Genomic DNA, 25,111 nt, shown 5'->3' with positions numbered 1-25,111 from the left:
CGGTATATTGCTATAAGTCCAGTGTGTGTGTTAAAGAAAGCCTTGCAGAAAATCCTTGCAAAGTGTTGATGATTAACTGCAGCTGTAATACTAGCTCAGCTAAGCAAGGCTGGGCCACGCCTCTTGAATGTAACAGTTTGAGGCTTTTGCAAACGTTTAGCAGTTGGCTGTTTGACTTGCTAGAGAGCAGATGCAAGAAGCTTATGCAATGGTGAAGTAACTATGTATTTTTGTTATACTCTATAATTTATAACACAGAACATTTGTTCTGTATTACTTACAGAGACAATGTAAGTGTACCAAACTTTTGTAAGTGTACCAAAGTTTTATTTTCAACTCTGCAACCAAGAGTAAAGTTCTACTGTTTATTTCTTCTGACTGGTCTGTGTCTTTGGCATTGGGTTTTTTTGGTCATGCTGGACATTGCTACTGCGCAACAAATTTATTCAACGCTACATTTTTCAGGCTATATAGCCATGTTCTAGAGGCATTCTCTCCTGACGTTTTGCCTGCATCTATGGCAAGCATCCTCAGAGGTAGTGAGGATGCTTGCCATAGATGCAAGCATCTCAGAGATCACTACCTCTGAGGATGCTTGCCATAGATGCAGGCGAAACGCCAGGAGAAAAGGCCTCTAGAACATGGCCATATAGCCCGAAAAAACCTACAATAACCAAGAATAATTGCAGTTTGACACCACTTTCACTGCCATGAGTTAAAACAGAGGCATGCTGGGAATTGTAGTTTTACAAGGTCCATAGCCGTCTAAGCCAAAGAGTGCTGGTACCTCACCAATTTCCATGGATCCCCCAGTGTGTTGGCAGGACTGCTGGTTCAAAAAGTTTGAATCCGGGGAAAGTGGATTGAGCTCCCTCTGTCAGCTCCAGCTCCCCATGCAGTGATATGAGAGAGACTCCCACAAGGATAGTAAAACATCAAACATCCGGGCATCACTTGGGCAACTTCCTTGCAGATGGCCAATTCTCTCACACTAGAAGCAACTTGCAGTTTCTCAAGTCACTCCTGACACTAAAAAAAACCCCACTTTCCATAGCATTTAGTCATGGCAGATAAAGTGGTATCAACTACTTATTTCTACAGTGCAGATGCACCCTAGGAATGTATTATTCACCCCACCCAACGCTCCTCAAACAAGAAATCAATCCCATCCCATGAACTATTCCCAACTTCAGAGTCAACTCTAGCTCCATTTAAAATTGTCCATATGCTCCAGTCAGATAAAAGTTCTAATTGTAACCTACCTTTCTGCACAGATAAAGGGGGCTCAATTCCCAAACAGTACTCCCAGAAGTCCGGGCAACAGTCAGACACAGTGCGGTTGCAGAAGAGATCACAGTAGCAAATGGTGTCAAGGTAAGGCACTGTGCATTCGTCATCCCTTCCGCTGCAGCAGGCATCATGGCGCTGGCAGTAGGAGCCCCCTGCGTCCCGGATCCCCTGTTCATGCAGCCCTGGGGCCAGCTCCCTCCGTGTACGAAGCGCCCGGGCTGCCAGGGCCTCATTGGGCAACAGCAGGACAGCCACCAGAGCCCAAAATGCCTTCATCATACCTTCTGGAAGCTGCAGGTTCTGCAGAAGAACAAGAAAACAGAGAGATCAGAATCACAGACTGGGAAATCTTTTGTCCTAGCCTCTGAAATCCACAGGTTCTGGAGAACAAGGGAGGGGGAAGAATGGAAACCTGCTTGACCCAATCTTTCAGTTTTCTGAAATCTGCAAATCCTGGAGAAGAACCAAAATAATATGGAGATCATAATCACAGAGTGGGACATCTTTTCACCTGATCTTTCAATTTTTTGAAATCTACAGGTTCCAACAAGAGCAAAAAAAAAATGATTAAAACTGCAGAATGCAATCCCTTCTGAAATATACATATTCTATATATTTGTATTCTATTTTAACAGGACCAGACGTATGTTGTATGTTGTGCTTGCACTGTCTGTTTTTGATAAGGCCAACTGCTAATCAATAAAAATTATTGTTGTTGTTGTTGTTGTACATATTCTAGAAAGGGGTGGGAAAATGCAGAACTGTAGGGTGGAATCTCACTGGATAGCCGAAACTGAACTTGGAAACATTTCCTTTTCGATCAGAGCTCCTATAATTACCCAGCCTGGGAATTGCAGTTGTTGTTGTTGTTGTTAGATGCATAACAAGATAAGTACACAGTAAACAAGATCACTATGCTGGCTTTTGTATTCGATCACACGTCACACACTTCCCAAGTGTCTAGGACTGTGTGATGTATTGATGAATAATGTGTGCAGATATGTGCAATTACCTGACAGATGGTAATTTTGTCAGTGCCAATTGTGTTTAAGTGCAGGCCAAGGTCTTTAGGCACTGCACCCAGTGTGCCAAACACCACTGGAATCACCTTTACTGGCTTGTGCCAAAATCTTTGCAGTTCGATCTTTAAATCCTATTATAACTATTGTTGTTGTTGTTGTTTTTATTTGATACATAACAAGATTAGTACACAGCAAACACAATCACTATGCTGGCTTTTGTATTTGATCACATGTCAGACACTTCCCAAGTGTCTAGGACTGTGTGATGTATCGGTGAATAATGAGTGCAGATGCGAGTAGGGTGGCCTTTTGCAGCTGACAGGTGGTAATTTTGTCAGCGGCAATTGTTTTTAAGTGCAGGCCAAGGTCTTTAGGCACTGCACCCAGTATGCCAATCACCACTGGGACCACCTTGACTGGCTTGAGCCAGAGTCTTTGCAGTAAGATATTTAAATCCTCGTATCATGTAAGCTTTTCCAGTTGCTTCTCGTCAATTCTGCTGTCACTTGGGATTGCAAAATTGACAATTCATACCTTTTTTTCCTGTGATTGTGAGGTCAGGAGTATTGTGCTCCAAAACCCCTCAATCTGAATTCAGAAGTCCCAGAGAAGTGTGATGCGTTTATTATTATTATTATTATTATTATTATTATTATTATTATTATTTCCCAAACTCTGACCAAGAACAGCTGAACAGAATTTTCAGTTGGAGAAATATTTCAGGGTGGACATGAGAAATTTTGAAAAAATCTCAATGAAAATTTTTTTGGTAGCTTTGCCAAGTCTCAAGCATGCGATTTTGAACCTTTTCTATCAACGTGGATAGCAAGGAGGACTCTTCAGTAATCTCATGGATCTGAACATCACATTACATGTTTCCGTGATGGAGAACTGATTTCAAGCACAGGTGGTTATTTCATGTTCGGCTGACCCAGAAATCTCTCCTCGCACCCGCCAAAACAGAGATATATATCTGTCCGCATCATGTTCTCTCCAAGCCCAGACTTCCCTAGCCTGCAAAGAGCCTGCAAAGAGCTGCCAACTATGTAATTCAGGACATTTTCCTGTTTATGCCGCCCTTGGAATGGAAACAGAAAGAAAAACAGGGAACCAGCAGCCTTGACCTCGCTCCCAGACTGAAAGCAGACTGTCAAAATGAAAGAGACAGAAGGAACAGGTCATCATCGCACAACCAGTTCACACAATCTGTTCTGTTTTGACAGAATGTGACATGCAATTCCAGGTCTATTTATATAACATACACGTCTTACCGCACTTCCTCTAAGGAGCTGAGGATAGAATAGTTAGCCACCACCCTGCGAGGCGAGTTGAGCTAAAGGACATTGAATGCCTTAAGGTAGCCCAGGGAAAGCATAATCATTATTATTATTATGGAGCCCCCGGTGCTGGAAGGACTGAAGACCGACAGGTTGCAGGTTCAAATCCGGGGAGAGCGCAGATGAGCTCCCTCTGACAGCTCCAGCTCCCCATGCAGGGACATAAGAGAAGCCTCCCCAAAAGGATGGTAAAACATCAAAAACATCTGGGCATCCCCTGGGCAACGTCCTTGCAGACTGCCAATTCTCTCACACCAGGAGCGATCTGCAGTTTCTCAAGTCGTTCCTGACACAAATTCTTATTATTATTATTATTATTATTATTATTATTATTATCCTGATTCCTCTTGTCATGGTTATTATGCCCAATAATCTTCCCATAGCAATACTTGTGTTCTTCTTTGGAGACCACAGTTCCTCTCCACCCTTGGCCATTAATTGGGAGTTAATTCTGTATGAAATATGTCCTGTTATATGGAACTAGCGGTCCCCTGCCACGCGTTGCTGTGGCCCTGTCTGGTGATATGTGAAATAAAGTAATTAGAAAGTGCTGGTTTCTAATATATGTAATGTCTTTATGCTTGTGAGTAAACAGTATTATGTGATGTTTCTTTGACAGTGTTGATGTAGAGATTGTCTGGTTTGCCTACTCTGGAACATGTAACATATAATTGTCCGTCTTTAGCAGTCCCTTTCAAATCTATAATACTTTATCTCTCTGTGTGTGAACCATATATATCTATATCTATGGCTCGATGGCTCTCTGTCAGGAGGGCTTTGATTATGTTTTCTTGCCCTGGTGAAGGGAGTTGGACTGTATGGCCTTGAGTATTTTCTGTTGGTCATGGGGGTTCTGTATAGGAAGTTTGCCCCAGTTCTGTCATTCGTGGGGATCATTCAGAATGGTCTTTGATTGTAGGTTAACTATAAATCCCAGTGACTACAAATCCCAAATGTCAAGGTCTATTTCCCCCAAACTCCATCTGTGTTCATATTTGGGCATATGGAATATTTGTGTCAAGTTTGGTCCAGGGCCATCATTGTTTGAGTCCACAGTGCTCTCTGGGTGTAGGTGAACTACAACCCCCAAACTCAATGCCCACCAAACACTGCTATTATTTTTTGTTGGTCATGGGAGGCCTGTGTGCCAGGTTTAGTTCAATTCCATCATTGGTGGAATTCAGAAAGCTCTTTGATTATAGATGAACTATAAATCCCAGCAACTACAACTCCCAAATGACAAAATCATAATTTTTTGAGTGATGGTCACTCCTTGTGTAGTGAGATGTTTTGTTGCCAAATTTGGTGTGATTTCGTTCATTGGTTCTTTTGTTTTTAAGGTACTCATTATGCACAGAGCATTTAGATAGATAGATAGATAGATAGATAGATAGATAGATAGATAGATAGATAGATGGCAACATTTACTGCACAAGGAACAATAGTTTATGTTTAAGAATACTATTTCTGTGTTCTGCACAGAAAACCCAGTGCCCTGTGCCGAAAATGTAGTTTTCTGCACAAAACAAACCGCATGTGAATTTTGTACAGAATGAGTGCTGTGTTGTGAATTGCCTTTGAAAAGTGCATGGTTTTGAAAGACTTTCTTGTGGGAAAAATAAAATAGCTAAAACTGTAGGTTGATGTTTCAAGAAGAAACCTGGGGTGCACCTACACTGTAGAATTAATGCAGTTTGATGTCACTTTGCTTGTCTGGTTGCAGTGCTATGAGATCCTCTTTGGCTGGGAAGGTGAAATGCCTCACTACATTAAAATTCCCAAGATTTCATAGCATTGCCCCATGGAAGTTAATAAAGTACCAATTTGGATTAAGTTTACAAAGTAGATGTACCCTGGACAAGAATCCTCTTCTTACCAGAAAGGAAATGAGGATCTGAAGGCAAAGTCCAAGCATGTGAATCTTTCCCTTTAAGACAGTGGTTCTCAACCTTCCTAATGTTGTGACCCCTCAATACAGTTCCTCATGTTGGGGTGACCCCCAACCATAATATTATTTTCACTGGTACTTCATAATTGTAATTTGCTACTGTTATGAATCGTAATGTAAATATCTTATATGCAGGATGTATTTTCATTCACTGGACCAAATTTGGCACAAATACCTGATACACCCAAATTTGACTGGGGGAGGAGGCATTGATTTGTCATTTGTGAGTTGTAATTGCTGGGATTTATAGTTCACCTACAATCAAAGAGCATTCTAAACTCCAGCAATGATGAAATTGAACCAAACTTGGACACAGAACTCTCGTAATCACAGAAAATACTGGAAGGGTTTGGTGGGCATTGACCTTGAGTTTTGGAGATGTAGTTCACCTACATCTAGCTTGAAAAACACTGCTTTAGGAATTCAGGCATTCAAAGAGCATTCTAAACTCCACCAATGATGTCATTGAACCAAACTTGGACACAGAACTCCCGTAACCACAGAAAATACTGGAAGGGTTTGGTGGACATTGACCTTGAGTTTTGGAGATGTAGTTCACCTACATCTAGCAGGCACTGTGGAGTCAAACAATGATGGATCTGGACCAAGCTTAGCACAAATACTCAATATGCCCAAATGTGAACACTAGTGGAGTTTGGGAAAAATAGACCTTGACATTTGGGAGTTGTAGTTGCTGGGATTGATAGTTCACCTACAATTAAAGAGCATTCTGAAGAGATGAAACAAACAAGAACGTCTAATCACCTCTCAACAAAAGTTTGCTCCAGGCACTGTCAGGCCATTATATGCTAATCAAGGTGGTCAGTTGAAACATTCACACCTAGCTCCAGCAGACAAGAGTCCTTTGTCTCACCCTGGTCATTCCACAGATATATAAACCCCCTTTCCTAGTTCCAACAGACCTCACTACCTCTGAGGATGCTTGCCATAGATGCAGGCAAAACGTCAGGAGAGAATGCCTCTAGACCATGGCCATATAGCCTGAAAAAACCTACAACAACCCAGTGATTCCAGCCATGAAAGCCTTCAACAATACTTTGAAAGTGTTATTTCCTGTTTAATTGTGTGGTGCTTACTTTGAAAGTAGTTGTTCTACTCTAGAAACTTTGTTTTTGTTTTTATCCTTCTATTACTTGAAATTCAAAAGTTTGTAATTTTCCTTAATAAAAATATGCCATTTTAATACTACTAATAATGATGATAATAATACTTTATTTATAACTTATCCTATCTCCCTGAGGGGACTCAAAACCAGATTTTTGGAGTTTAATAAACTTTTCCCATGTTTTTATGATAGAACCAATTAGAATATGACATTTATAACCCAGGAACAAAAATTGTGTCACATAGTGGAATTTGCACTATATGATCAGTGTAGACCCAGTTGCTGTGCCAACTGGTCCTTGGAAAGAGGCAGCTTCCCTGCCAATATTTAAGGACGATCGCTGGCACCTCCTCCATGTTCATGCCACCTGGAGCTAAAACGCCTTCTGTGATCTCAGGCCTCAGCGATGCAATGCATCTTGCATTCCTGGCAACGGGAGCAGCAGGAATCTCAGGAGGATATGGCTACGGGTCAAAAAGGCAGGCAAGGAATTTGGGCCCTTCTCCCTCCCCATGTCCTTCTGTTGTGCCATTCCCAAAAGTAGCAAAGGAAACTGACCTTTGTAGTGATGTAATGTCACCTTCTGACCCATAGACAATAAAGTCCATGGAAACACACACCACGTAGCACATCAATCCAAAGTGGAGGCGTATCCACATTTTTTGGGAAACCATGGAAAACTGGTGTTGTTTGTATTACGTGCCTGTTAGGTGTGCAAACTATTCCCTTTTGAACTGCAGCGTGTGTGTTCCAATCCAAAACTGGATGTGTTTCAAATGGAAAAGCAGTTGGAAAGGAAGATAACGCAGAATGACCTTTGGGTCAAGCGTAGTTTGGCAAGAGGAGATTGCAATATATATATATATATATATATATATATATAATATTCTGGTGGATCATTTAAGTGTGAATGGGTGGAATCCACACTCTGGTTGCCACCCGGAACACAAACATTAGTAGTGGGTTCTAAATTTAACAGACATAGTTAAATATAACTATTTCCCCTCCCATGGTGCACCTTTATTTCAATGCAATTGCAGATAAAGAGCCCTAAAACTGGGCTTATAGCCATCAAAACATTACCAGGATCTCTTCAGTCGATAACTATTACTACACTAAATGTTCACCAAGCAAGAAAGTGGTTGGAAAAACAAAACATTAAGCCACATGTAGCCCCAAACACACATTCATTTCCCAGAGAATAAGCTTCTGTTCCTTGTTTATTATTGTTGGGTTGTTTGTTTGTTTTTTTTGTCATATCAGGAGCGACTTGAGAAACTGCAAGTCGCTCCTGGTGTGAGAGAATTGGCCGTCTGCAAGGATGTTGCCCAGGGGACACCCGGATGATTTGATGTTTTATCATCCTTGTGGGAGGCTTCTCTCATGTCCCCGCATGAGGAGCTGGAGCTGATAGAGGGAGCTCATCTGCCTCTCCCCAGATTCAAACCTGCGACCTGTCGGTCTTCAGTCCTGCTGGCACATGGCGCCACTGGGGGCTCCATTATGGTTGATGTATATAAGGTCATCAATATATATGGAGAACCAGAACGGTAAACTTATGTGATTTTTGGACTAAGACTTCAGGGAATCAAAGTTTGAATCTCCAATCAACCATGAATACACATTGAGTGAATCACACAATCTCAGCCATAGAAAAATATATGAACAGTTCACTATATTATTGAGTTACTGTGAGTTTTTCGGGCTGTATCGCCATGTCCCGGAAGCATTCTCTCCTGACATTTTGCCCACATCTATGGCAGGCGTCCTGAGAAGTTATGAGGTATGTTGGAAACTAGGCTTATATATCTCTGGATGCTTACATAGAGAAGCCATTGGAATACACAAACATGTAGATAATTTCAACAGAAAGGAGGAAACCATGAAAATGAACAAAATCTGACTACCAGTATTAAAAAACTCTAAAATCAGGACAGTAACTAAAGAACAACTCTCAGAAAACAGAGGAATTGCAGATAAGAAACAATTAGGGTCAGATAACAAAGGATTCTCCCAGGCAGGAAGCAGCCGGACTTTATTATTATTATTATTATTATTATTATTATTATTATTATTATTAACTTTATTTATACCCCGCAAAATCTCCCGAAGGACTCGATGCGGCTTACAAAGGCCGAGGCCGCCAACAACAACAACATACAATACACAGTAAAACTCATAAGCAAATAATAAAACATCAAGCAAAACAATAAAACAGTAAAACAAGGACACCGTGATGCAATTAAAACCTAGGGGCCGGGCCAAATGTAATGGACAAAAATTAAAAGTGCTGAACCTGACAGGTAATATATAGAGGTATTTGGCGGTAGGTGCAATGTGCAGATAATCCTGAATCTCTAACAAAGTGCGTTTGGGACTTGAAGCCAGGAGCTTCCTATTCTGGGAAGGCACACTGGAACAGCCAGGTCTTCAGGCTCTTCCTAAAGATAGCCAACTTTGGGGCCTGTCTGATGTCCTTAGGGAGAGAGTTCCAGAGTCGGGGGGCCACTACAGAGAAGGCCCTATCCCTCGTCCCCACCAAACGCACCTGTGACGCAAGTGGGATCGTGAGCAGGGCCTCTCCAGATGATGGGAGGGAGCGTGTGGGTTCGTAAACGGAGCTTTGAAGCTGCAAGCCCATTCAATGCTAATCAAGGTGGCCAATATGGAGCCCCTGGTGGCGCAGTGGGTTAAACCCCTGTGCCGACAGGACTGAAGACCGACAGGTCGCAGGTTCGAATCTGGGGAGAGCGCGGATGAGCTCCCACTGTCAGCTCCAGCTCCCCATGCAGAGACATGAGAGAAGCCTCCCACAAGGATGATAAAACATCAAATCATCCAGGCGTCCCCTGGGCAACGTCCTTGCAGACGGCCAATTCTCTCACACCAGAAGTGACTTGCAGTTTCTCAATAAAAAAAAAGGTGGCCAGTTGCAACATTCACACTTGCCTCAAACAGACAAGAGTTCATTCTCCCACCCTGGACATCCACAGATATATAAACCCACATGCCTAGTTTCCAACATACCTCACAACCTCTGAGGATACCTGCCATAGATGTGGGCGAAACATCAGGAGACAATGCCTCTGAAGCACGGCTATACAGCCTGGAAAACTCACAGCAACCCAGTGATTCCAGGCATGAAAGCGTTTGACAACACATCACTATAGTATTGCTGTAAATTGGAAATGGCTTGAAGGCACACAGCAATAACATAGGGCAATGTCAAAGTACACGGATGGCATCCCATTGTATGATGTATAGTGAGTAAAGCACATACAGAATACATGCTATTCTGTATGTGCTTTAATGTGTCATTGCATGTATAAAAACCCCAACATGCATTACTCTTTCTATGCTGCCTTCAGTTGGATAGGTAAAGGTAAAGGTTGTCCCCTGACAGTCATGTCTGATTCTGGGGTGTGGTGCTCATCTCCATTTCTAAGCCGAAGAGCCGGCGTTGTCCGTAGACACCTCCAAGGTCATGTGGCCAACATGACTGCATGGAGCGCCGTTACACCTGTAGTAAAACCATTAGGAATCCAATTAAGGGCGTATCCAAATAGCAAACACATTTGTGCCCCTTTCTCTTTCAAGGGGGGGGGGGGGTCTTCTCTTTGTGATCTGTTAAAAAATCACTCTGTATGCAAACCACCACTTCACTGCTCTCATTGTATGACTAACAAGATGCTCTATCCATGCCCAAAAGATCATTTTCATCACAAACAGATGGAAACCAGAATGGGGCTGGACTGGATGGCCTTGTAGGGAGGGTCCCTTCCAACTCTAAGGGTGTATCTATGCTGTAGCATTAAATCAGCTTGACGCAGCTTTCACTGCAATGGATTCTACTCTAGGTTTGGTCCAAGTGTGGACAAGTTTCTTTTGGAGTATATCATAAGCTTCCACAGTGCCGCCTATTTGTATCAATATTGGTGGAAAGTTCTGGGGATTCTGGTGGGCTGAGAGGGCATACATATTTTAACAACAACAATAATAACAACAACAACAACAACAATAAATAGCCACACCAGCAGAGAGGCAGACAAGTGGAGATGACTCCAGAGAAGCCAAGAAGAAGGGAAGCACAGTAATGGCTCTATTGGTGGGAGGTTACAGGAATTCTGATGGACTCAGTGGAAATAATAATAATAATAATAATAATAATAATAATAATAATGTATTGTCGAAAGCTTTCATGGCTGGAATCACTAGGTTCTTGTAGGTTTTTTCGGGCTATAGGGCCATGTTCTAGAGGAGACGTCAGGAGAAATGCCTCTAAAACATGGCCCTATAGCCCGAAAAAACCTACAAGAACCTAATAATAATAATAATAATAATAATAATAATAATAGATGAGAAGCAACTGGAAAATCTTACATGATACAAGGATTTAAAGATTGAACTGCAAAGACTCTGGCGCCAGCCAGTAAATGTGGTCCCAGTGGTGATCGGCACACTGGGTGCAGTGCCTAAAGACCTTGGCCTGCACTTAAAAACATCGGCGCTGACAAAATTACCATCTGTCAAGAAGGGAAGGAAGAGAAAGAGGAGAAGGAGAAGGAGAAGGAGGATAAGAAGGAGGAGAAAGAGAAGACGAATGGGGAGGAGAAGGAGAAGAAAAAGGAAGAGGAGGAGGAGGCGAAGGGGGAAAAGAGGAAGGAGGAGGGGGAGGAGGAGAAGAAGAAGAAGAAAGTGGAGGAGGAGAAAAAGAAGGGGAAGAAGAGGAAGGAGAAGGAGGAAGAATGGAAGGAATAAAAAGAGGAGAAAGAGAAGAACGAGGAGAAGGAGGAGAAGGAGAAGACGAATGGGAAGGAAGAGAAGGAGAAGAAAAAGTAGGAGGAGGAAGAGGGGGAGAAGAAGAAGGGGAAGAAGAGGGAGGAGGAGGAGGTGGAGGAGGAGGGGAAGAAGGAGGGGAAGAAGAGAAAGGAGGAGGAAGGAGGGAAGGAATAGAAAGAGGAGAAAGAGAAGACGAATGGGAAGGAGGAGAAGGAGAAGAAAAAGGAGGAGGAGGAGGGGAAGAAGGAGGGGAAGAAGAGGAAGGAAGAGAAAGAGGAGAAAGAGAAGAATGATGAGAAGGAGGAGAAGAAGGGGGAGAAATAGAAGATGAATGGGAAGGAGAAGGAGAAGAGGAGGAGGAGAAAAGAGGAAGGGGAGAAGAAGAAGAAGAAGAAGAAGAAGGTGGAAGAGGAGAAAAAGAAGGGGAAGAAGAGGAAGGAGAAGGAGGAGGAATGGAAGGAATAAAAAGAGGAGAAAGAGAAGAAGGAGGAGAAGGAGGAGAAAGGAGAAGAAAGAGAAGACGAATGGGAAGGAAGAGAAGGAGAAGAAAAAGTAGGAGGAGGAAGAGGAGAAGAAGGGGAAGAAGAGGATGGATGAGGAGAGGAGGAAGAAGAAGGAGAAGGAGACGAATGAGGAGGAGGAGAGGAAGGAGGTGAAGGGGAAGAAGAAGGGGAAGAAGAGGAAGGAGGAGGAGGAGAAGGAGGGGAAGAAGAGGAAGGAGGATGAAGAAGGGAAGGAAGAGAAAGAGGAGAAAGGGAAGACGAATGGGAACGAGGAGAAAGACGAGGAGGAGGAGGAAGAAGAAGAAGAAGGAGAAGAAGGAGGAGGAGGAGGAGGAGGAGGAGGAGGAAGAGGAGGAGAAGGAGAAGAAGGAGAAGGAGAAGGAGAAGGAGAAGGAGAAGAAGAAGAAGAAGAAGAAGAAGAAGAAGAAGAAGAAGAAGAAGAAGAAGAAGAAGAAGAAGAAGAAGAAGAAGAAGAAGAAGAAGAAGAAGAAGAAGAAGAATGAGAAGAGGAAGGAGAAGAAGGGCAACTACTTCAGCACTCCGGGAAGGAGAGAAGCAAGCAAGAAAGGCGCAATGGAGAGGCTGCTCGACGGGTGAGCTCTCTCTGCTCTCACCTGGAAAAAAGCATCCAAAGGAGAAGGAAGAAAGCTCTCAGGCTGAGTGCAACTGCTTCCCCGCCGTCCAGGCTTTTCCTTCCAGGGCCCCAGAAGAGCAAAGCCAGCTCCCTCCGCCTCCCTCTGTGTATCTTTGGTTCCCTTTTGCGCTTCGCTCACTCCGGAGCGCCTTATGTAGCTTGCGCCCAGGTCCGCCTCCGGCGCCTCCCACGCCAGGAAAGGACACCAGGGGGCCCCACGAAGGCTTCGGAAGGGCCCCCGGCTCCGTAGGCAAAGGGCCTGCGTACCTGGACTTGGAGAATACACTCCGGAAAGCCAGCCTGGCATCTAGAAAGAACTGTCGGGTCTCTCTTTCCTGACGAGGTTGGCTTCCCAGTGAGCTTGGGTGATCAGGAGAGAGAGAAAGGCCAGTATTGAGGTTGTCACCATTCTTTCAGCCTGAGCATCCCTTATTTGGAAATCCATAATGGAATGAGGGTGTCTTATCCACAGGTTCAACCATCCATGGTTCACAAGCCTCTTTGGGTCTCCAGAATGAAAGAATTGAATCGAATTGAATGACTTTATTAGAATCATAGAATCCTAGAGTTGGAAGAGACCTGGTGGCCATCCAGTCCAACCTCTTTCTGCTAAAATGCAGGAAAAATGTATTCAAAGCACTCCCAACAGATGGCCATCCAGCCTCTGTTTAAAAGTCTCCAAAGAAGGAGCCTCCACCACACTCCGGGGCAGAGAGTTCCACTGCTGAACAGCTCTCACAGTCAGGAAGTTCTTCCTAATGTTCAGGTGTAGTAATTTGAAGACATTGTTCTGCATCGTAGTCGCAGCAGAAAACAAGCTTGCTCCCCACTCCCTATAACTTCCCCTGACCTCTTGATCCATGGGCCTCATCATGTCTTTTCTCAACTTTCTCTTTTGCAGGCTAAACATGCACAGCTCTTTAAGCCGCTCCTCATAGGGCTTGTTCTGCAGACCCTTGGTCATTTTAGTCGCACTCCTCTGGACACATTCCAGTTTGTCAACATCTCCCTTCAATTGTGGTGCCCAGAATTGAACATAGTGTTCCAGGTGTGGTCCGACCAAGGCAGAATAGAGGGGTAGCATGACTTCTCTGGATCTATGGGTATGGGCCTTGGTCAGACCACACCTGGAATCACACTGTGTCCAATTCCGGGCCCCACAATTGAAGGGAGATGGGATGCGTCCAGAGAAGGGCAACTAAAGTGTTCAAGGATCTGGAGAACAAGCCCTATGAGGAGTGGTTTGAAGAGCTAGAGACGTTTATCCTGCAAAAGAGAAGGTTGAGAGGAGAACTGATAGAAGAGACACATATAAATATGTGAGGTGAAGTCATAGGGAGGAGGGAGCAAGCTTGTTTCCTGCTGTCCTGGAGACTAGGATGCAGAACAATAGCTTCAGACTATAGGAAAGGAGATTCCACTTGAACATGAGGAAGAACTTCCTAACTGTGAGAGAAAGCTGTTCAGCAGTGGAACTCTCTGCCCCAGGATGTGGTGTAGGCTCCTTCTTTGGAAGCTAAAACTAGGCAGCTATCTCAGTAGCTAGTGCTGCATACCACAGAACTAAATCAAAAGCAACCACACCAACAATACACACGAATACACTAACATACACACAGACACAAACACAAACTATACTTGATCTCCTTAATATGTTATATTAAGGGTCACCATTTTACCATGTTGTTATGTCCAATCACACTGCAACATCCACGATGGTGATTTCCATGAAGGAGGAGGGTGTCTTGGTTTGAATCCATCAGATACTAAGATCCAAATGTACAGGAATATTTTTTCCCATAGGTAGCTGAGACAGCAAAACCTTTCCTTTCTGATGGTTCAGTGTACAGAAACTTTATGTATAAAATTATTATTATTATTAATGTGTTGTCGAAGGCTTTCGTGGTCGGAATCACTGGGTTGCTGTGAGTTTTCCAGGCTGTATAGCCATGTTCCAGAAACATTATCTCCTGGCATTTCACCCACATCTATGGCAGGCATTCTCAGAGGTTGTGAAGTCTGTAGATGTGGGTGAAACGTCAGAAGAGAATGCTTCTGGAATATGGCCATACAGCCCAGAAAACTTATAGCACGCAAATAATAATAATACTCCACTTTTTCTCTCCACAAGGAGACTCAAAGTGGCTCAAAGTGTATATGAGGGTTGAATGAAAAGTAATGCCTCCACCTTCGTAACTCCTCAACAGATGGCAGTACTGGTATGCGGCAGGTACTGGCTTGTTCAGTAGACTCTCCTCTACAGTTCCATTTTGGTGGGAAGCCAGAGCATTGAACGGTTGTGTTGTTAAAGTGTGAAGTATGGAACCCTGTGCAGATGGTCAGTCAATGCGACTTAAGCAATGTGCAGTCATTGAATTTTTGACAGCTTAAGTTGCATTGACTGACCATCTGCACACGGTTCCATACATGCATAACTTCGAGATAATTTTATGAGGGCTGAATAAAAAGTAATGCCTCCACCTTCGTAACTCCTCAACAGTTGGCAGTACTGGTATGCAGCAGGTACTGGCTTGTTCAGTAGACTCTCCTCTACAGTTCCATTTTGGCAGGAAGCCAGAGCATTGAACAGTTGTGTTGTTAAAGTGCAAAGTATGGAACCCTGTGCAGATGGTCAGTGAATGCGACTTAAGCAACGTGTAATCATTGAATTCTTGACAGCAGAAGGTGTCACCTCAACATCTTTAAACTTACTCACCCAATGACGCACAGTATACCTACTCACATCAACACAATCACCATAAACAGCTTGCATTCTCTGATGAATCTCCTTTGGGGTGACACCTTCTGCTCTCAAGAATTCAATGACTGCATGTTACTTAAGTCGCATTGACTGACCGTTTGCGTAGGGTTCCATACTTTGCACTTTAACAACACAACCGTCCAATGCTAAGGTGTCCCACCAAAATGGCACTGTAGAGTAGAGTCTACTGAACAAGCCAGTACCTGCCGCATACCAGTACTGCCAACTGTTGAGGATTTACAAAGGTGGAGGCATTACTTTTCATTCAACCCTCATAAAATTATCGCAAAGTTATGCATGTAAAGTGTCTATGAAACATCAATGAATTTTGTGTTTGAGCTGGGGTCCCATCTTCAAGAAATTTTATTATGTGCATACAAATATTCCAAAATTTCTGGCTTTCATTGGATGATGCCATGAAAGTGGCATTGATGTGCTACAGCTGACTAGTGTAGACAGACCTTTTTTGCCATCTTCTAGTTCCCTTTCCCTCCTTGCCGTCTCCACAAGTTAAGGCAGAATCCAATTCCTCTGCAACTCAAAGACAGTAGCAACACACATGGAGTGCCACTCCACACCCATCCAGAGCCAAACCGCAGTGGCAAGTTGCCCATCAGTGCAGAATTGTGGCGGGTCAAATCAAAGGCCGCTGCATTTTGTTTTATGAGCCACAGCAGTTGGGCACATCGCCCAATGTGACCTCAGGAAGCTGGAGTAAATCGAGATGGGAATTCAGGCAAGCCGCTTCCGTCTGTCTGTGGCTGGGAGAGGCGTAATTGTAGCCGCAATCCCATCTGGGCTCAGACACCTTAAGAAGGGAAAATCCCAACCTATAGCACACCTTGCTTCAACTTGCACCTGAGAGAGAGGTGTTTTTGGAAGTGATCACAAATGAAGAACCTTTTTCATAGGAGTCTGATTGTTATGCTTTTCTATAAGTCTATGAGCATGGCCTTCTACTTGGTGGCCTTCACAGCACAGGAACTCATGCTGATGGACCATTTGAGGTCAGGTGACACTTGTTTAAAGAGGACTTTCTGAAGTTCTCTTTTTCCCTCTTCTCCTTGAACTGTTTAAAGGTTACAGTCTATAGTAGGCATGGGCAAACTTCTGTTAGGAATTGTGGGAGTTGGAGTCCAAAACACCTGGAGGACCAGAGTTTGCCCATGCCTGGTCTATAGTATCTATAGTAACGTGTAATTCTAATTCAATATTCATATTTTGTAGGTTTGCAGCTAAGTCTAGTAGACCACAAAACTCCATAAGGAATGATTACTGAGGACTTCATTGCAGTTGGCGGGCAACTGGTGTGTTAATATATGGGAAGTTAGAACCATTGGGGCATAATGGTTTGAGCATTGGACTAGGACACTGGTCAGTTGTGGAGGAATGAAAATCATGCATAGTTCACATTTTACCAGTCCACACACTGTCTTGCCAAAGAAAGAAAATATGCCATGCAGATGATCAGTACCGAACACATTTACTCTTTGTAATGCAACATATATATAGTAATGTGCATTGACTCACACAATATCCTTTGAGAGATATTCAAGTGGTAGGTGTCCATGTGGAAGATTTGCTTCCAGCAGTTAATGAAGCAAGAACTGTCTCTCTTTGTAAGCTTCTGCACAGTTAAAGCCTAAATATGTAACTGTTGCCAAAACTCCCAGGCTCATCTAGTTCGTAGGACGTAGCCCAACCAATCGGCTTTGTGCTTTGCACTTTCAGTGAACACACTTTTTTTGTCGTGTCAGGAGCAACTTGAGAAACTGCAAGTTGCTTCTGGTGTGAGAGAATTTGCCGTCTGCAAGGATGTTGCCCAGGGGATGTCCGGATGTTTTGATGTTTATCACCCTTGTGGGAGGCTTCTCTCATGTCCCCGCATGAGGAGCTGGAGCTGATAGAGGAAGCTCATCCGCGCTCTCCCCGGATTCGAACCTGCGACTGTCTATCTTAAGTCCTTCCAGCACAGGAGTTTAACCCACTGTGCCACCGGGGGCTCCTTAACACACTCAACAACTGATTTTTACATGCCCTAACATCAGTTAGGCATGGAAACCCACTTGTGCAAGTCACAGTCTCTTGGTTTCAGAGGAAAGCAGCAGCAAAGCTCCTACCAAGAAAACTATAAGTTTATTTTAGGTTGCCCATAAAGATCTCTTATTCCATCCACCAAATAGCTCCTTTTAAGTATTTAGATGGGTCCTCCTATCACACTTCTGTGCTATAGTACTATTAGTCCATTTTAACTGCCATGGCAATATCCTACAGAATCCTGGGATTAACAGTTTAGTGAGAAGCCAGAGAGCTCTTGGGCCTCACTAAACTACCAACCCCAGAATCCCAAAAGATGTTGCCATTACAGTTAAAGTGGAATTATAATGCTATAATAGAGTAGTGCGACTAGGTCCAGGGGTGGCGCTCAACCCATTACGCAAAGTAAGCATTTGAAGTATAGTTGATTTTGTCCAGGGGCGCTCTTGAGGCGCTCTTGGGGAAAAATAGACCTTGACATATGCGAGTTGTAGTTACTGGGATGTATAGTTCACCTATAATCAAAGATCATTCTCAACTCCACCAATGATGGAATTGAACCAAATATGGCACACAGAACTCCCAAGACGAGCAGAAAATATATATCAGTGATTGGTTGGGGGGGGGGCAAAATACTGTTTGCTTACCATTGAAAATTACCTAGGGCCGCCTCTGATTAGGTCTAAAACTCAATTTAGCCAACTGGCGTGGGATCCACCAAACACCAGTTGATAGCCAAGAACAGCTGAGATCTGAATGGAAGACTTCACAATTCATGATTCTTAGCTTATATGAACTCCACTGCAAGACAGAACATGGAAAAATGACTTTTTGGACCACCAAATTGTCCCTTCCCTCCAAGAGGTGAAAAACAACAACTTTTCCAATTAAGAGAGTGCTGTGTTTTGAGACGGACTGCCTTTAAGGATTTGGAGGAATAGTAAGAGAGTAAATTCTCAAAAGGACCCCTTCATGGTGCAGTGGGTTAAACAACAGAGCGACTGAACTTGCTGACTGAAAGGTCAGTGGTTTGAATCTGGGGAGCAAGGTGAGCTCCTGCTGTTAGCCCCAGCCTCTGCGAACCTAGCAATTCAAAAACGTGCAAATGTGAGTAGATTTGGTGGGGAAGGTAACGGTGCTTCATGCAGTCCTGCTGGTCACATTTTTATTTACCTTACTTATATACCGCTGTTCTCAGCGCGAAGGCGTCTCACAGCGGTTCACAACAAATACGAACAGCAAAAATTCAGTGCTACAGTATAAAAACAGTTAACAACCTAACACATTACACAATTAATAAACAGTTACTACAATACCCATTCACTGTGGTCTCATCATCAAAAACATGTTCCAGATTCGTCATCCATTGTTCCATTCCAGTGTTCATTAACCAATCATTGCACTAATTATTCGAATGCCTGCTCAAACAGCCAGGTCTTCACTTTTTTGCGGAATACCATTAATGATGGAGCTAGTCTAATGTCCATAGGAAGGGCGTTCCACAGCCGAGGAGCCACCACCGAGAAGGCCCTATCTCTCGTCCCCGCCAGCCGTGCTTGAGAAGCAGGCGGAATCGAGAGCAGGGCCTCCCCGGAAGATCTCAAAGTCCTGGTGGGTTCATAGGCAGAGATGTGGTCGGATAGGTAGCTTGGGCCGGAACAGTTTAGGGCTTTAAAGGCCAATGCCAGCACTTTGAATTGAGCCTGGTAGCAGATCGGTAGCCAGTGGAGTTGGCGCAACAGGGGGGTTGTATGCTCCCTGCGCTCCGCTCCTGTTAAAATCATGGCTGCCGAGTGTTGGACTAGTTGGAGCTTCTGAGCTGTCTTCAAAGGCAACCCCACTTAGAGAGCGTTGCAGTAGTCTAAATGGGATGTAACCAGAGCGTGGACTACCGTGGCCAAGTCAGACTTCCCAAGGTACGGTCGCAGCTGGCCTTGGAAGCATTTATGGACAACACCAGCTCTTCAGCATGGAAATGGAGATGAGCACCACTCACAAAGTCAGACATGGCTAGACTTAATGTCAGGAGAAACCTTTACCTTTGCTTTTAAATTCTCAAAATATTCCGAGTTTTTCTAACATGGGAGTAGATGTTTTAATTAGATTTTGGTGCCAGTTTTAGCCAGCAGCGTTTAGACACCGAGTCCATTGAAGAAAATCCTTTTTAGATTAAGCTTTCTCGGCCTCCTTGGCACTGAAGATGACCTGCCAGGGTCCCATTACGCAACCCTCTTGCTACACAATGGGATCACTATCTCACAGTGACACATCTTTAGTTCTTGCGTGGATGGGTAGAATAAGGAGAACTGAAAGCGCACATCTTTCAAAGGGACCCCCTTCCACCACAATGGCAAAAAGGGGGGAAACAGGGAGGAAAGTTTACCGCGTCTGAATCATCTCATGCCAACGTTGCCCAAAGTGTGCAGTTAATAGGAAATATGGAGCAAGCGCCACTGAGTCATTCCAAGGGGGCAGAAAGGGGGCTATGACCTTGGAGTCAAATGGGGACAAGAGATGCTGAGGCATAATCCCCTGCCACCCACCAAGGTATGTGTCATTTCATTTCTATCGCATCAGCTCAAAAAAATGCAGACACTTGTTATAGTGTCCTATAACACAATGTCACTAAATGTGAAACATTTTCTGTTCCTGATTTGAAAGTGTTATTTCCTGTTTAATTGTGTGGTACCTACCATGAAAGTAGTTGTTATACTCCAGAAACTTTATTTTTGTGGCTGCTACAAACTAGTAAATTCCACAGCGGAGACTAGAAATGGAAATAGAGATAGTTTGGGACAATACAAATCAGATATTGTTATTGTTACTTGTATCATGTCACTACCACTGTAATTTTAAAAAAAACAGTGTATAGAATAAGTTTTAATATTAAGTGCTCATTGTACTTAAAGTCTGTATATTATTTAATGTCATGGGCTATAGCTGGTACAATAAACAATTCATTCATTCAGTTTTTGTGGCTGTCACAAACTAGGTTGAATTGGTTGAGAGTCTATGAGATATTCATTGAAAAACTATAGTAAACTATAGTAAAATATGCTGTATAATAATAATAATAATCATCATCATCTTTATTTATATACACCTAGTCTTCTGTGTGCCCAGGAGGGAGTCTCTCATCTGGTATCACCCACGGATTGAGGTGCTGGGTTTGAGCCTGCCACTTTTGGACTCTCGCTTGCTGAGGTGTTCCAGCGAGTGTCTCTGTAGATCTTAGAAAACTATGTCTAGATTTAAGTCGTTGGCGTGCTGGCTGATACCCAAACAAGGGATGATCTGGAGATGTCACTGCCTTGGTCCTTTCACTATTGGCTGCTACTTCCCAGCGGATTTCAGGTGGTGCAATACCGGCTAAGCAGTGTAATTTCTCCAGTGGTGTAGGGCGCAGACACCCTGTGATGATGCGGCATGTCTCATTAAGAGCCACATCCACTGTTTTAGCGTGGTGAGATGTGTACCACACTGGGCATGCATACTCAACAGCATAGTAGCATAGCGCAAGGGCAGGTGTCTTCACTGTGTCTGGTTGTGATCCCCAGCTTGTGCCAGTCAGCTTTCGTATGATATTGTTTCTAGCGCCCACTTTTTGCTTGATGTTCAGGCAGTGCTTCTTGTAGGTCAGAGCATGGTCCAGAGTGACTCCCAGGTATTTGGGTGCGCTGCAATGCTCCAGTGCGATTCCTTCCCAGGTAATCCTCAGAGCTCGGGATGCTTGTCTGTTCTTAAGGTGAAAGGCACATGTCTATGTTTTAGATGGATTAGGGATCAGTTGGTTTTTCCTGTAATAAGCAGTTAGAGCACCTAGAGCTTCGGAGAGCTTCTGTTCAACCATCTCAAAGCTCCCTGCTTGAGCAGTAATGGCACGATCATCAGCATAGATGAAACTCTCTGTCCCTTCTGGCAGTGGCTGGTCATTTGTGTAGATGTTGAACATGGATGGAGCGAGCACGCTCCCCTGAGGCAGGCCGTTCTTCTGTTTCCGCCGTCTGCTTCTCTGGCCCTGGAACACAACAAAAAAGCCACTGTGCCACCGGGGGCTCCTAATTGTGTCTAATTTTGTTTAAGTTTATTGTGGCATCGAATCGTGCCAGTGTAAGCCACCTTGAGTCACCTTCGGGCTGAGAAAGGCGGCATAGAAATGCAGTAAATAAATACATAAATAGTATGCTCCCTATAGGTAGCCCCAGTTAGTAATCTGGCTGCCAACCTTTGCACTAACTGCAGTTTCCAATCCGTCTTCAAAGGCAGCCCCACGTAGAGTGCATTATACTAGTCCATTCTGTAACTAAGGCGTGGACCACCATGGCCAACTCAGGCTTTTTGATGTACGGCCACAGCTGGCATACCAGTTTTAATTGTTCAAGGGCCCTCCCAGCCACCGCCGACACCTGAGCATTCGTCAGCGCTGAGTCCAGAAGGACCCCCAGACTGCGGACGTGTGTCCTCAGGAAGAGTGTAGCCCCATTGAGCACAGGTTCCTACCCAATACCCCAATTGGCCTCACAACTGACCAGGAGGATCTCTGTCTTGTCTGGATTAACCCCCAGTTTGTTGGCCCTCATCCAGTCCATCATGGCTGCCAGGCATCGGTCCAGGATCTGGGATGTCCCGCAAAACACAGTTTTCGCAGTTTAATAAACATTTTCCATGTTTTTATGATAGATAGGAAATGACATTTATGACCCAAGAACAAAAATTGTGTTGCATACTGCAATTGATGCGGTTGCCCCAGTAATATGTGTGGATGAGTTTATCAAGGGACAGTTATTTTGGAAATCTCTCCATGGAGCTATTCAGCTTCTCAGATCTGAGGAATGTCAAACATTTGCCCTCTGGGACACATCAAGGGGCTGGTTCCTGGGAATGGCAGTCACCTCTATAAATTCCACCTTTCTTCCATCCACTACAATGACATCTCCATTCCTCTGGAACTATTGAATAGAGTACTTGCTTAGTAACCATGGCCCACCCAGAGGAAATTGAATCCTTTCCACTCCATAAAAAAGAACAGGAAGAGGATGCTGATTTGAATTAAAAATGCATGTGCCAATTAATTCAAAGTCTGATCTGCCCACGGTGATCCATGCTCTGGTTACATCCCGTATAGACTACTGCAACAATCTCTACGTGGGGTTGCCTTTGAAGACTGCCCGGAAGCTACAACTAGTCCAACGAGCGGCAGCCAGACTACTAACAGGAGCGGGGTACAGGGAGCATACTACTCCTCTGTTACGTCAGCTCCACTGGCTGCCAATCAGTTTCCGAGCACAATTCAAAGTGATGGTGTTGACCTATAAAGCCCTAAATGACTCTGGCCCAATTTACCTGTCCGAACGGATTCTCCTCTATGAACCATCAAGGTTATTAAGATCTTCTGGAGGGGCCCTGCTCTCGGTCCCACCACCCTCGCAATCGCGTCTGGTGGGGACGAGGAACAGGGCCTTCTCGATGGTGGCCCCTCGTCTCTGGAACTCTCTCCCACTGGAGATAAGAACTGTCCCTTCTCTCCTGGCTTTTAGAAAGCTGGTGAAAACTTGGCTCTGGAATTTAGCATTTGATGAGTGAGTCAATAACTCTCGACCACACGGACAGATGGTGATGAATTGTGATTTCATTCTGATGACTTGGCCTTATGTAACTATATGATTGTATTTTAATGTATTTTATGTATTAGTGCATTAGGTGATGTGATATTTTAAACTATTGTTTATGAATCTTTTGTTGTGAACCGGCCTGAATCCCTCTGTGGAGGTTGAGAAGACCGGTATATAAAACTTCTAACTAAATAAATAAATTTTGCATTCAAGAAATAATTACTAGAATATAAATAAACATTCTCTACAATATTCTGAAACCACGAGATGTGGGTTCACCTACCTGCACCCACAAAAATAGTAATCTCAAGGAATTTTCTAGGTTCTCCAGGCAATTCTGTGATATGATTCTGCTAGAAGTTTACCATTGGGTTGTACTGGAGGACGTATCAAATTCCCAAAGAGGTTGCATCTCCAAGAATGTGCTAGGTCAGTGGTTCTCAACCTGGGGTCCCCAGATGTTTTTGGCCTTCAACTCCCAGAAATCCTAACAGCTGGTAAACTGGCTGGGATTTCTGGGAGTTGTAGGCCAAAAAACATCTGGGGACCCCAGGTTGAGAACCACTGTGCTAGGTCCTCAGTGATGACTATATGGTAACTTCACCATTCATTTCAATAGAAGTCGCTATCCATGGTTGCATATTTCCATAGTAAGTTCAGGAAGGTATCAGTCATGGCTATAGGGATTGTAGTGTACATAAAATCAGAATAATTGAGCTGGGAGGAATCCTAAAAGTCATCTAGTCCAATAGGAATGTATTTTTGAAACCCGCTGAGATGTGGGCATCTAACCTCTCTTGAAATATTTTCAAAGAAGGAGAGTCCACCATAAAAAAAACTCTTAGCATCAAGAAGTTCTTTTCAAGTGCTATCAGAATCCTCTTTCTCATAACTGAAATCCATCAAGGCCTTCTTAAAACCAGACTAGGAACTCAACAACCTTCCAAAGAAATAACTCTCCTCCATGCTCACCCTCCCTGTAAATGATGTTATCTCTCATTGGCAGGGATGGAAGGAATGTCAAAAGTAGAATACCTTGGCTTTTTCTTTCATGACTCATTCTGTTCTCTGTCGTTCGTTCTACAAATTGAAGAAAGCCTAAGGACCAGATCTGATGCAGGGTCTCCATCATTTCTACACACTTTAAACACAATTTGAAGATGGAGCCCCACAGAGCCCATCATATGATGCAAAACTACTTCTAGAGACATTCCACATGAGACTCAGTTGTAAACATGTGTTAAAATTGTCAGGTAGAAATCATTTTCAGAGCTCTTGATTTACGCAGAATGGGTTAAGGCGTTTATTTACATGTGGGATGGGAATGTCAGATTTGCCCATGTTAGATCACTTGGGATCTAACGGAGGATCAGAGGAGCCCTCAGTTAACCTACTGAGCTGCTGAACTCGCTGACTGAAAGGTCAGTGGTTCGAATCCGGGGGGAGGGGTGAGCTCCTGTCATTAGCCCCAGCTTATGCCAACCTAGCAGTTCGAAAATACATAAATATGAGTAGATCAGTAGACACCACTCCAGTGGGAAGGTAGCACTGCTGCAGTCATGCCGGCCACATAACCTTGGAGGCGTCTACAGACAACACTGGCTCTTCGGCTTAGAAATGGAGATGAACATCACCCCCCAGAGTTGGACTCGATTAGACTTAATGTCAAGAGAAACCTTTACATTTACCTACAATAGTAATATAATGATACCTACATTGTGTATGTGGGGCAGGGGGGATAATGACTATATAGATTTAAAAAGAACAAAAGTAAGGACTTAAACCAAAAACCAGTTTCCAAAGTCCCCCATGATGACAACATTCCTCAGTCAAGCAAGAATCTCCAAAATCTATTTCCAAATGTAGAAATCCATGCTGAGCATTGCAGAAATGCCCACCCAAGAGTTTATGGGATGTACAACTACAAAGGACAGGTCTCCTTTGGGCAGGTCCAGGCCGGCCTTTAGGACTAACAATGTGATCTTTAGGCAGCTGATCACCGACTCTTCAAAGGAAGGCCTCTGCAGAAAAAATGTGCCAATATTAACCCCCCAACCACAAC

General features: G+C 43.8%; 1 protein-coding gene across 1 annotated transcript in view; it reads right to left on the bottom strand.

The window, feature by feature from the left end:
- Window positions 1-12,784, bottom strand: part of TINAGL1 (tubulointerstitial nephritis antigen like 1) — a 51,336-nt gene extending 38,552 nt beyond the window's left edge. The window contains exons 1-2 of the mRNA XM_060784167.2: window positions 12,620-12,784; window positions 1,263-1,590 (exon numbers count right to left, since the gene is read on the bottom strand). Of these exons, the coding sequence (XP_060640150.2) occupies window positions 1,263-1,569 (307 nt within the window). The 5' untranslated portion in view covers window positions 1,570-1,590; window positions 12,620-12,784. The remainder of the gene's footprint in view (window positions 1-1,262; window positions 1,591-12,619) is intronic.
- Window positions 12,785-25,111: the final 12,327 nt, after the last annotated feature.

This window comes from Anolis sagrei, chromosome X (assembly GCF_037176765.1).
Source record: "Anolis sagrei isolate rAnoSag1 chromosome X, rAnoSag1.mat, whole genome shotgun sequence".
Taxonomy (NCBI): Eukaryota; Metazoa; Chordata; class Lepidosauria; order Squamata; family Dactyloidae; genus Anolis; species Anolis sagrei.
Note: the sequence above shows the minus strand (reverse complement) of the source record. Positions and strands in the feature narration are given on the sequence as shown.